Genomic DNA, 14766 nt, shown 5'->3' on the forward strand with positions numbered 1-14766 from the left:
TTAATAACTTGACATGCTGTTGGAGTGTGAGAAAGGTAACACTTGTAGAGGAATTCAGGGAAACCAATTAGCTGGACTTCTGGAGGTGAGAGGTACAGTGCCTACATTCTGAAGGAGGGGAGGATATGTTGTAGTTTGGTGGATCATCTGAACTATGATGACAGCATACTTCTGGCAAGACAGTGATTGAACGAGTAATGGTGAATGTGTTTCCTCTTTTTTTTGGGTCACCTTAACTCGGTGTGAGACAGCCAATGCATCAAAAAAATTAAAAGATAGAAGTTTGGATATGAAACATATCCAACAGATGTTGTGTATGATTTGATACTCACTCAGTTAGGCTAATAATCCATAGCTAATAAGGAAATCTCAGTAATTGACATAAGGGTTTCATGTTCCCAACAGAGGTACTAAAACACACACAGCTGAGATGGCATAGGAATTTAAAGAATATGTAACTGCTGTTTGGCACATATGAATAACTTGATAATAGTCCAAAATGTTACTGTTTTCATTTCCAATTTTTGGGTTAATTGTGAATTGCTCCATCCAAGGAATTTCGACTGTTATTCAACACATAAAGGCTTATGCAAAAGGGATTTAACCAGATGTACAAAAAGCTATAATATTAATAGTATAATATCATAATTATGTAAGTTTGAAAAGATATAAAGTACTGTATGTGACGTTCATTCTTGACAGTAACTAAGAATGCCCAGTAACTGCATGAGTGACCTCACAAGCACACCTTCACATCTGGCTAGGGATCTAGTAACATGTACAGTCTAACAAATGACAGACTCATTTATTTAGTAAAGGATAAAATGATAAACGTACATTGCAAAATATGAAGATGATTCAGCAACATCAGCCTGAAAAAAAGACAATCATTTACTCCAAAAATGCCAAGTACTCTATAAAGTACTTGGTAAAAAAGGCACAGAGCAAAATAAAGGCTTTTATTAGTACATTATTATTATATTCATAGGGGAGAGTTCTAAACCCATGGAGGTCATGCAGCACCTGAGAGACTGGGAGGCATTCAGGTGTGATTTAAGGAAGGGAACAATGATATAGTTCCTTAGGTCAAGAGTCCCTCATAATGTCTTACCTGCACAAGGCTTGATAAATCCTCATACAGGTGAAACTTTGAACTAATAAAGTTTCCTTTTGCTGTATGTACCTTTTTACCACTTGTCGGTTATGCCATACTTTATCTATAACGTACCTGAGAGAGCCATTGCTGTTGAGTTTAGAGCTGGCAACTTCTTACTAGATGCTCCTCTTTGTAATATCAGTATGGCTTGTTTTAAACGCTGATTAAAAACTGCAACTGCTGCAGCTCGAGTGTGATTTCCAGTAGCTTCTAACTGTGATAAGAAGCTATTAAGTACTGTCTCGTTCTCAAACCCCCACGAGCACAGCTCCAGGGCACGACTACGTTCCTCACACCTAGGATAAGAATTATAAAACATTGTATTGTCTTTATTTTCACACCACCTGACTCTTTCATATCAATAACAAGAGAAAATATGTGGCAACTACAATTTAAATTAGAATGTACTTCATAAACTTTCATTAATAAACCACAACTAAAATATTTCATAAAATGTGGGTCTGCTTTATGTGAATGTGCTATTATGCAATGCTCAATTTCAATCAGTAATTCATAGGTGAAGTCACACACTCACTTTATTGAATCGGTATTGTTTGCAAAACATTTAAAAAAATTTTTGTTGTGTGGAATTAAGTGTTGATGACTTGACTGAACTTACTACAACTGATGTGGGCCTGGAACACCTCTGCTGCATAAAACAAGGGACACCTATACATTAAAGACATAGACTGACTGCTGCTTCATGAGAAAAACAGGCGAGGAAGACAAGCACTACTTAGATGGCATAACTGTTACTATTATTACTACTACTATAGTAGTATTATCATTATATTCATGAGGAACCTAGGTAGTATGTTGGTAGACAGCAATCTCTGAGGGAGGTACTACCGTCCTGCCAAGCGAGTGTGAAATGCAAACCTGCAATTGTTTTGCATGATGGAAGGATTTCTGGTGTCTTTTTTCTGTCTCATAAACATGCAAGATTTCAGGTATGTCTTGCTACTTCTACTTACACTTGGGTCACACTACACATGCATGTACAAGTATATATATATATATATAACCCTCTGAGTTTTCTTCTATTTCCTTACTAGTTCTTGTTCTTGTTTATTTCTGCTTATCTCCATGGGGAAGTGGAACAGAATTCTTCTTCCGTAAGTCATGTGTGTAGTAAGAGGCAACTAAAATGCCAGGAGCAAGGGGCTAGTAACCCTTTCTCCTGTATGTATTTCTAAACTGAAAAGTAGAAACTTTAGTTTTTCTTTTTGGGCCACCCTCCCTCGGTGGGATACGGCCGGTTTGTTGAAGGAAGAAAAGATGATGATTCATGAGGAAGTGCTACACCCAAAGGCATTGTACAGCACCTGGACAATAGGAGATAATCAGGTTTAGGACAAGGAAGAGGTGAAGACAGTAAGCCTAAATGGCTACTTTCCAAAGTTTCCACAAGAAGGCAGGTCTCTAGGTAGACATACCCAGACCTGCCTCAATCTCACTTGCCACCAACTCAACTTAGTCAACAGCTCCACCACTCTCTTCCTTGCAGGCATGGCCCTCTGGGTTCCCCAGGGCACTTAAACACAATGCCCGTGTACCACGAACCCAAATAAATTAAGAAGCCTCCGAAGCCTTATCATTCATCCCTGGCATGCACAGGACACAAATCAATAGTAATATAGTGGACCCTCAACCAACGGTGGCATCAAGTAATGGCAAATTCATCTAACGGTGCTCTTTGGTGTAAAAAAAAATGGCTCTACCAACAGCGAAAAACTCATCTAACGATGTTTGTGCTGAACTTGTCCATGGGACCAGAGCGTGGCCTGAGTGGGCCCAGCCACTCCAAGACTCCATGTATAGCAAGTGTGCCAGTGTTTACAAGCCATTTTGGTCAATTCCACGTGTACCTGTGATATATTTTGTATTATTCCAGTGCTTTTAGTGCTTGTAACTGTTAAATAACCCACCATGGGCCCAAAGAAAGTTTCTAGTGCCAGCCCTGTGATAATGAAGTAAAGAAACACAGTAAAATTCAAGAAAAAACTCCTAAAAAAGTACCAAAGTGGAGGAGGAAGAGAGAGGGGAGACTGTGCCTTCTGCAGTGATTCACTGATTCTACGATATGTAGATACTAAAGCAGCAAGTATCGATAAAGGCTATAGTGCCAGCCAGCGATAAAGTGTAGAATTAACAGTGTAGCAAGTAAGTTAAGCGAGTAAGCGATAGAAAAACGACACAAAAGTAACTCTTCAATGTTCTTAGATTTATGTACATCTGATGAGCATATGTCAGCCTGCTATCTTCCACTACCTTAAACCTCTGCCAGCATCTCCTCCATCAAACTAACTAATTAAACTAACATCTCCTCCAAGGTAAGTGTAAATATAAAAGTGTAAGCATAAAAGTAAATATATTAAGTGTAAATATAAAAGGACTACAATGAAAATACGTAAGTCACTCCGACTTTTTTGGGTTATCCTAGGTTCTTTACACATATGCTGCTATGTATGATGATCTATGTAACTGTATTTGTGTACACCTGAATAACCTTACTTATTTATAAATTAAAATGTAAATATTTCTTATTTATAAATTAAAATGTAAATTTTTTTTTTCTTCAACAAGTCGGCCGTCTCCCACCGAGGCAGGGTGACCCAAAGAGAAAGAAAATCCCCAAAAAGAAAATACTTTCATCATCATTCAACACTTTCACCTCATTCACACATAATCACTGTTTTTGCAGAGGTGCCCAGAATACAACAGCTTAGAAGTATATACGTATAAAAATACACAATATATCTCTCCAAACTGCCAATATCCCAAACCCCTCCTTTAGAGTGCAGGCATTGTACTTTCCATTTCCAGGACTCAAGTCCGACTATACGAAAATAACCGGTTTCCCTGAATCCCTTCACTAAATATTACCCTGCTCACACTCCAACAGATCGTCAGGTCCCAAATACCATTTGTCTCCATTCACTCCTATCTAACACGCTCACGCACGCTTGCTGGAAGTCCAAGCCCCTTACCCACAAAACCTCCTTTACCCCCTCTCTCCAACCCTTTCGAGGACGACCCCTACCCCGCCTTCCTTTCCCTACAGATTTATATGCTCTCCATGTCATTCTACTTTGATTCATTCTCTCCAAATGACCAAATCACCTCAACAAACCCTCTTCAGCCCTCTGACTAATACTTTTATTAACTCCACACCTTCTCCTAATTTCCACACTCCGAATTTTCTGCATAATATTTACACCACACATTGCTCTTAGACAGGACATCTCCACTGCCTCCAACCACCTCCTTGCTGCAGCATTTACAACCCAAGCTTCACACCCATATAAGAGTGTTGGTACTACTATACTTTCATACATTCCCTTCTTTGCCCCCATAGATAAAATTTTTTGCCTCCACATATACCTCAATGCACCACTCACCTTTTTTCCTTCATCAATTCTACGATTAACCTCATTCTTCATAAATCCATCCGCTGACACGTCAACTCCCAAATATCTGAAAACATTCACTTCTTCCATACTCCATCTCCCCAATCTGATATCCAATTTTTCTTTATCTAAATCATTTGATATTCTCATCACCTTACTCTTTTCTATGTTCACTTTCAACTTTCTACCTTTACACACATTCCCAAATTCGTCCACTAACCTTTGCAATTTTTCTTTAGAATCTCCCATAAGCACAGTATCATCAGCAAAAAGTAACTGTGTCACTTCCCATTTTGTATTTAATTCCCCATAATTTAATCCCACCCCTCTCCTGAACACCCTAGCATTTACTTCTTTTACAACCCCATCTATAAATATATTAAACAACCATGGTGACATTACACATCCCTGTCTAAGACCTACTTTTACTGGGAAGTAGTCTCTCTCTCTTCTACACACCCTAACCTGAGCCTCACTATCCTCATAAAAACTCTTTACAGCATTTAGTAACTTACCACCTATTCCATATACTTGCAACGTCTGCCACATTGCTCTCCTATCCACTCTATCATATGCCTTTTCTAAATCCATAAATGCAATAAAAACTTCCCTACCTTTATCTAAATACTGTTCACATATATGCTTCAATGTAAACACTTGATCTACACATCCCCTACCCACTCTAAAACCTCCTTGCTCATCTGCAATTCTACATTCTGTAAATATTTCTTATTTATAAATTACATACATTGTTTAAGTGTGATGGTGGTGCTGGCAAAATCCTCCACTGCCACCAACACAGCTTCTCTCAGTGGTGGCCCTTAAACCCAACAATAACACTTACACCTTTTACTCCTCTCATACACTATGACATACAGTAGACCGTCATTTAACCCTTTGAGGGTTTCGGATGTACTAGTACGGCTTACGACCCAGGGTTTTTGACGTACTAGTACACCTAAATTCTAGCGCCCTCAAATCTAGTGGGAGAAAGCTGGTAGGCCTCCATATGAAAGAATGGGTCTATGTGGTCAGTGTGCACGGTATAAAAAAAATCCTGCAGCACACAGTGCATAATGAGAAAAAAAAACCTTTGACCGTTTTTTTGGAATAAAACAGCGACTTTGCACTGTATTTTCGTATGGTATTTATTGTTGTATTCTAGTTTTCTTGGTCTCATTTTATAGAATGGAAGGCATATCATAGAAATTGAGATGATTTTGACTGGTTTTACAATGAAAAGTTGAACATCAAAATGGTATACAATACCGACAGGTTGTTAGGTAAGACACATATGCCACATATGTTGCACATGTGTCTTACCTAACAACCTGTCGGTATTGTATACCATTTTGATGTTCATCTTGTCAGACACTGCAACACATGGCATCTTGGTACAGAAAACACCTTTGACAAGCTTTGCAAGTGAGAAGTGTTAGATCTGAGAGGGACATGACCTCTCAGTGGCTACATTCTCACTACTACTACTACTACTCTGCACCTCTCCTTCCGACAGTATTTAAGTCTCCGCACTGTCGCTTGATCTTCAGATAGTTCCTGACTATGGAACTGAACTTCTCCAGGCCGAGGGACTGACAACCTCAAATTCTACGACTTCAAGGGTGATGGACTGATTACATCGTCTTCACATCTCTACTGTTCCTGCCTACTTTCTGTATTCGACTGAAGAAGCCTACTGTGTAGGCGAAACGTTTCGGAATAAAGTTGTCTAACTGTTGCATATGTGTCTTACCTAACAACACAATGAAAAGTACCTTGTTACACCAATACATAAAGGTGGTGACCCTACAGATTTAAACAACTATAGGCCAATATCAAACTTACCATTGCTATCCAAAATCTTTGAGAAACTCGTGCACAGGAGACTACATTCATTTATCTTGCCACCCTCAACACCGTTGTTAATGAGGAGCTGATCAAAATATCGACTTGGATGACAGCCAATAAACTTACGCTTAACACTGACAAAACCTACTACATTATGTTTGGTAGCAGAGCAGGAGATGCACAAATTAACATTAAGATTGACAACACTCTAATTGCCAGGCATAATGAGGGCAAATTCCTAGGCCTATACCTCGACAACAACCTGAACTTCAGCACCCATATCCAACACATAACCAAAAAAGTATCCAAAACGGTTGGGATCCTCTCCAAGATATGATACTACGTGCCGCAAACTGCCCTTCTCACACTATACCATTCACTTACATATCCATACCTCACCTATGCTATATGTGCTTGGGGTTCAACTGCAGCAACACACCTAAAGCCAATTATAACCCAACAAAAAGCCACAGTAAGAATAATCACTAAATCCCATCCCTGGCAACACACCCCCCCCACTCTTCATAGATCTAAACTTACTCCCTGTTCAGTACATCCACACTTACTACTGTGCAATCTACATCTACAGGACCTTAAATTCCAATATTAACCTTGACCTAAAATGCTTTCTTGATAGTTGCGACAGAACCCACAGGCACAATACCAGTCACAAACATCTCTATGACATTCCCCGTGTCCGACTAAATCTTTACAAAAATTCAATGTATGTCAAAGGCCCTAAAATCTGGAACACCCTACCTGAAAATTCTAAAACTGCAGACACATTCATCACCTTCAAAGCTACCATCAGAAAACATCTTATCTCCCTGATACACCCTGTCAACTAATTACACGAATACCACCTGGTGGTTAACACTTACACTCACTCACCCATTTGACCATAAACAGAAATATCAATCTCAATCTCAAAATAATGAATCTTAACTAGTCATAAGTTGGCCTGTGATACTCCAATACTGAAACTATGTATAGTGCCAAAACAAAAGCATTCACATTGCTAAACTCACAAACTAGTATTTAGTCACTTAGCCATAATACCAACTTACCTCATAATTTTGTAATATTTTAAACTTAAGATTTAATTTAAGTCTGCCCGAAATGCCTAGCCATGCTAGGTGTTCTAGTGGTACACTCTGTAATTATTATTTTACTACATGTAAACAATACAATAACCAAATTCTGTAAACTCAGCATTGTAATCCTTATAGAGAATAAACTTTGAATTTGAATTTGAAATTGAGCTCAAAGTAGCAGAAATGTTCGATTTTTACCAAAGTTCAAAAGTAAACAAATCATGCCAAGCGTCTAATACACGTCAACTGGTGAGTCTAATATTCTTTTGCAAGTGCGCCAATATGATTCATACCATTTTTTACACTAATGCAGTAGTCTGCATAACAGTAAATCTTCTATTTTTTTGTGAGAATAAAAATTCAAAGTGGAAAGCAAAAGAATGTAAGTGGGGCCTTGAGACATGACTAATGAACAGAGGAAATGTCATTTTAGTGCCAGGAATGTATTTCTTGTTTGTTCTGGACCCTATTCGGAAACTGGCATCTTTTGAAATTTGTGTGAAATTGGCAAAATTGCTAAATTCTGACCACTGTACTGGATAGTTGAAATTGGTAAATGGGTGGTTTCTTGCACTCATTCAATAGAAAAAATGGAGTTCTAGCGAAATATTCACGTTTTTTGTCGACTAGTACAGTGGAATTGGCCGAAAATGGGGCTCAAAATGGGCAAAATCGCAGATCCATAAACATCGCCAAGACCGCTAACTTCGCGAGAGCATAATTCCGTAAGTTTTCCATCAAATTTCATATTTTTGGTGGTATTATGATCAGGAAAAGATTCTCTATATTTTCATAAGAATTTTTTTTTTTTTTAATTTGGCCGACCCTGAAAACGAGTCTCGGAGAGGGCCTGTCGACCCTCAAAGGGTTAACATGGTAGTTACGTTCCTGAAAACACTCTGTTAGGTAAAACCGTGTTAGATAAACTGAAGAACTTATGGGAAAAATAAGGTTACGTTCCTGAGAGCCCCAAAAAAGGCCAAACAACTTTTTTTTAGGCCTCCACATCTTACAAAAATAAAAATGAAAATGTAATTGTAGTTCATTGTTACGATGTATTATGTTTTTACTGCTTAAGACTACAAATGTAACAGAAATAATAGTATTTCTTACCTTAAATTGTGGGTGCTGGTGTTTGTGGATGATTGTGAAGAGAGTGGAGAGTTATGCTGTGGCCCTAATGGTGGTTGGTATAGGTTCTGGTATTGAGGTTGATGGTTGTACTGGAGTGTCTAACTTTAAGTCATTCAATCAAGTGATTCGGTAAGTCAGTCAAGTGATTCAGTAAGTCAGTCAAGTGATTCAGTAAGTCAGTCAAGTGATTCAGTAAGTCAGTCAAGTGATTCTATAAGTCAGTCAGTCAGTCATACAAACTTATGTTTACCTCTTTTTTATGTGTACAAAGTAATACTTCATTATGGCCACACGATGTCTTGTCTAATATTTTTGTTTCCTTCGTTAATTCTAAGACTCAAATGCTTACACCTTTTCTTGCCACTTTGAGCAACATTGATATGCTTACTGGGTGTCATGATTGCTTGGCAGATACAAGATATAGCATTTAAAAAATCAAAACACAATTCACAATCACACGCTTGTAGCAGAGAAGTTGGACTGGATACGTATGAAGTATGAATGTTTGATGGTGGGGTGGTGTTGGGGGGTGGCTGGGGATGGCGGGAGGTCTCCCCCGCTGAACCACAACAAGGCGGCCACTCGAGGAAAAAGGAAGTTTTTTTTTTTTTTTACTTCCCACAAACTGAACCGTGTTAAATTTATCATACAACGTGTTACGTAAAATTGTGCCGCAATTCTTCAATTGTGCTATAATCAAATCGTGCCAAATAAACTCGTGCTAAATGACGGTCTACTGTATTTTATTCATTCTAGATTATATATCATATTTCTATGTTATTAATATTGTTTATAATGTCATATTAGATGAATTGTGATAGATAAATAAGCTGTAGAGATGAGATTAGCATCATATTGAAGCATAATAAACTTGCCTTCCTCTTGCCTCCTACGTGTCTGTCATAAACCAACAAATCGAGTCAGTAAAGATAAGTCAATAAAGGTAAGTGTGATGTTAAATGTTCATTCATCATTCAGATACAGGATCAGCAGGATCCAGGCCGAAATTTGCTGAATTTTCCTCGAGAAATCTTTGTGGCGTCACCCTAGGTCTTCACAGTATCCCATGCTGTTCTTCAGTCATGTGTTCAGCATCACCTGTATGTTTCTGCTGTTGTTATTCAGCTCAGCACGACTATTTCAGCAAGTCAGAGGTGAGCTGTGTGGTCCCCTGTGTCCAGTGTTGTTGATTCTCCAAGTGGATATGTGGGGTGAAAGAAAGCAGCTGGAGTTCCTCCCTCATTATACACCACCCGCACTTATCTCACCACCACCACTATACACCACTACACTCATACCCTCTTTGCTGTTTCTCTTTGAATTCAGTGTGAATTCTCGCCACAGCTGTGTATCTGAGTGCCCGAGGTCACTCAAAACCGTGTGGATCACAAAGCCACGTGTGGATAAAGCCATGTGGAGTGAGCCATGTGAATTAACAAGCCAGATGTCCAACACCACATGTTGCTGCCTGGCATCATCCATGATGTCACCATGCTGCCCGCATCACTCCCCTGACATCAGGATGCTGCCTGATGCCACCTTGTGACGTCACCCCAGGATATCTGCCCGACGTCACCTTGCTACGTCACCCAACGTCACTCCAAGACGTCACCCACAATGCTGCCTGACTTCATCTTCTGATGTCACCCTGGACATCTGCCTGAAGTCACCCCTCGACATCCCTCACGATGTCATGCCTGACATCACTACATGATATCACATCGACAATGTTATAGTTTCACAGTGAGCAATCTGTTCTAGTATTGTCGAGAAAGATTGAAAGAAGATATTTCACGTGTTAATTCCTCTCACTCAGTGTTCTTACATGTTTGTTTATGTGTTAGGGTTGATTTTTGCACACAAAAGTGTCATTTGCTAGTGCAAGCCATGCAGTAACCGCATGTGCAGTGGGTGTGTGCAGTTTTCCGTGTGTCCTGATGTGTGATCAGGACCCAGATGTGTATGTAGATCACAGTGTGGTCTGAGGCCAGACCATTAGTAGCACCCTTGTGTTACATGTCACCCGTTGTGACCATTGACAGCTGACATTAGTCAGTCCAGGTGTCAGTTTACGAGTGTCTGAGAAGCTCTTATGCTTGCTGTTTGTAGATGTCATGTCTGAGTCGTTCTCATTACGACTCCCCGTTGAGACTCGTTTCACTCCACCTCATGACCATCAGAGTGCAGTAATGTGTAGAAAACCAGTCTGAGGACGCTTAGATGAACCTCTGCTATGACTCGAACTCTGTCGAGAGGATGACACCGTCAAGCCGCAGTAGCCCTGCCAGCAGGCAACTGTCTGACTTGTGTCACAGCTTCAGTGAGCAGCCTGCACAAAATATGATGTCACTTTGACTGCTAGCCTGCTCACTCCAGTTACAGTGTATGCTGCTATGACTCCCAGATGTTTCACCTGAGTTGTCCCTGCCACGGCTTAATCAGCTCTTGCTGGCAGTGACATCCCCAGCAACAGTAACAGTCAACAAATGTCCTCCTAAGTTGCTTGCCAGAAGAAGTCCTGCCCAGTTGCCAAGTACTGACGACACCTCACTCGAGGGCACCAACAGGTTGTGCTGTCAGCATAGTTGCTGATCCCCTGTATATGCATATGTTATCTGAGTAGCGTAGTTAGTACCATCCATATGTTTTACATACACGACCCCTTGCTAGGCTCAGTGACTAGCTTGTGTGACGTCGCGTGATGCCGATGTGAGCGCTACGCTCCCGGCCCTAGGGCTCAGTTCCCCGTAGTCCTAGCAGGTGACAGGACAGGCAGTTTGGGCTCTTCCTTATCACAGTCTGCAATATAAGCATTAACACCCAACAACTTGTGTTTAACTCCAACCATCATATCTCCACGAACCCTCCCAACAGTGCCCCAGGTTGAGTGAACCCTGCAGCGACTACTCCACAATGACTGCTTCACCGTTCCAGAGGAGACCGTACCTTGTTATGTCACAGCTCAGCTGCAGTGATGTCTCTTGTGTTGCAATATCTGTCCAGACGCAGGAAGGCATGCAGTAACTCCCGCTGAGGCTCAGTCTTGGACCACAATGTTTAGCGCACCCCATCTTTTTTTTCTTCCTTCCCTGTTAGAATTTTTTTTCTGTCCATGTCCACATGTATATACAGTGGGACCTTGGCTTACGAGTTTAATCCGTTCTGTGACCTTGCTCGTATCCCAATTTGCTTGTATGTTGAGTCAATTTTCCTCATTTAAATTAATTGAAATGGCATTAATCTATTCCAGAGGAATTCCAGGCACAACAAATACTTCAATATTTTGCTAATATCACTCTACAGCTTATTTATCTATCACAATTCATCTAATATGACATAATAAACAATGTAAAGAAATTATGTAGTACGTATTGCAGCATTTACCTTGGAGAAGAAATGTTGGCGGTTGATGGTGGAGAAGAGATGCTGGCAAAGGTTGATGATGGAGAAGAGATGTTGGGCACAGCATCTGACATACTGACTTACTGAATGACTTGCTAACTTGACTGAATGACTTACTGACTTGATTGACTTCACTTACCGACTGACTGACTTGACTGACCGAATGGCTTGACTGGCTGACTGAATGACTTAATTGGCTGACTGAATGACTTAACTGACTGACTTACTTGACTGACTTACTGAATGACTTTAAGTTAGACTTTTTCACTGAAGAAGATCCTGAAATGGTGTTTAGAGCAGCTGATGCCTTACCGTCAGTTGTATAATGTACTGCAGAGTAAAATAGAACAGAAATTCATTAGAGAATTTATGCACACTCCAGTACAACCATCGACTTCATTACCAGAACCTCTACCATCCACCTCAGCCCAGTAGGACCACAACATAACTCTCCACTCTCTTCACAATCATCCACAAACACCAGCACCCACAACGTAAGGTAAGAAATACTATTATTTCTGTTGCAGTTATAGTCTTAAGCAGTAAAAACAACATAATACATCAAGACAATGAACTACAATTATATATTCACTTTCAGTTTTGTAAGATCTCGAGGTCTAAAAAAAAAGTTTTTTGAGGGGGAAGCTCGCATCCTGAATTTATGCTCATATCCAGAAACAAAAAATTGACCGAGCGACTGCTTGTATCCTGAAAAACTCGTATGTTGGGGCACTGTAAGCCAAGGTTCCACTGTATATGATTTTAGGTTTTCTGTGACCTCTTCCTGCGAGAGAGAGACCGAGTTTCTTTTCAGTCAAGCATGGTCGAGGATGACCATAGATAGGTGGCTGAGCAAAATGTAGACAATAAGCCTACATGGCTAGTTTCCAAAGTTTCCACCAGAGGGCAGGTCTCGAGGTAGGTACACCCAGACCTGCCTTGTTCTCACTTGCTGCCAACTCAACCTAGAGTCAACAGCTCCACTCCTCACTCCCTTGTGGGCATGGCCCTCTGGGTTGCCCAGGGCACTTAAACACACTGCCTGTGTACCACGAACCCAAATAAAGTAAGAAGCCTTCAAAGCCTTATCACTGATCCCCGCTACCAAACATACACGCAATCTTTCGACGATACAAGACGGTAGCTCCAACTCCTTGGAACAAGAGCCTTTCACCTGTATCAAGGCAACCCATTTGAAAATGGAATTGTTAAGATAACATAACAAGGAAGACTGAAGAAGGGTAGTGTATAAAAGGCTGATAAATCTGTGTGTATGTACAGGAGGGCCTTGCTTTATGGCATTTTGCTAATACAGTGGACACCAGAGTTTCGTGATTAATCCGTTCCAGAGAGTCTGCTGAATGGCGAAATTCATGAATGGCGAAAATATTTTCCCCTGGTGGTTAACGCTCTCGCTTCACACGGTGAGGGCCTGGGTTCGATTCCCAGCCAGAGTAGAAACATTGGACGTGTTTCTTTCCACCTGTTGTCTATGTTCCCCATCAGCAAAATGGGTACCTGGGTGTTAGTCGACTGGTGTGGGTCGCATCCTGGGACACTGACCTAAGGAGGCCTGGTCACAGACCGGGCCGCGGGGGCGTTGACCCCCGGAACTCTCTCCAGATCTCCAGATAAGAAATAGTAATGGAAATCTAATTAATCTGTTTCAGACACCCAAAAGTATTAACAAAAACTATTTTTTTTAAAAATTAAATATAGGTTTACATAAAGAAAACAATGACAAATAAATACAAAGCACTAATAAAATGGATAAATGAACATTTAACGTCACACTTACCTTTATTAAAGACTCTTGTTGGTGTATGGCAAACAGGTAGGAGGGGAGAGGGAGGTGAGTTTATTATGCTTCAATATGATGTTAATATAATCTCTACCACTTATTTATCTATCATAATTCATCTAATGTGACATAATAAACAATATTAACCCTTAACCCTTAAATGATCCAAACGTATATATACGTTTTTTCAACATCTGAAAGTATGTAAAAAAATGTAGATCATCTTTTTTGTTTTACATTTGAAAATGTGTAAAAAAGAACTTTTATCTACATTTTTTTTTTTATATTTGAAAATATGTAAAAAAAAGTAGATCTACTTTTGTAGCACTACGAATTTGAACGTCGATCTCTTTGGACCATTTAAGGGTTAAACGGTCCAAACATATATATACGTTCTCTCGTGTAGCGCCCCAAACATATGTATGTTTCCTTTGTCATTCATTCAACATTGGCACGACAAGCCTGAGTCGCCTAGACATGAGAGAATGAGTGTGCGCACTCACTGTGCACCACATGAAAAAAATTGGGGACTCCTGGGTACCATATGCTCTTTTTTCCTATTAAAAAAACAATTTTTTTTTCCCTCAAAAAATTTGGGGTGCTATGCGAGAGAACATATATACAGTGGACCCCCGGCATTTGATGGCATCGGTATATGTTAAATCTGGTATACGATACATTTTAACACAAAAATTTTGCCTTGTCACTCGTTAAAAAACACGCCACACGCGATTCGTCCGGGACGCGTCCACATGTGGCCTGAACTGCCCCGTGCGTGCCAGTGTTTACAAGCCAGCCAGTGTGCTCGCATCTAAGCATACATTCAGTACATTCCATATTATCACAGTGTTTTTGGTGCTTGTTTCTGCAAAATAAGTCACCATGGGCCCCAAGAAAGCTTCTAGTGCCAACCCTGTGGTA

At 40.2% G+C, this 14766-nt stretch overlaps 1 protein-coding gene across 4 annotated transcripts in view; it reads right to left on the reverse strand.

The window, feature by feature from the left end:
- Window positions 1-14766, reverse strand: part of mio (GATOR complex protein mio) — a 229792-nt gene that overhangs the window by 63147 nt on the left and 151879 nt on the right. For all 4 annotated transcript variants that reach the window (XR_011392157.1, XM_070086366.1, XM_070086367.1 and 1 more), the window contains one exon: window positions 1229-1452. Coding sequence is in view for 3 of the 4 variants with exons in the window: in XM_070086366.1 (XP_069942467.1) it covers window positions 1229-1452 (224 nt within the window). In the remaining variant the exon portion in view is untranslated. The remainder of the gene's footprint in view (window positions 1-1228; window positions 1453-14766) is intronic.

The sequence above is a fragment of the Cherax quadricarinatus genome, chromosome 18, assembly GCF_038502225.1.
Source record: "Cherax quadricarinatus isolate ZL_2023a chromosome 18, ASM3850222v1, whole genome shotgun sequence".
NCBI lineage: Eukaryota > Metazoa > Arthropoda > Malacostraca > Decapoda > Parastacidae > Cherax > Cherax quadricarinatus.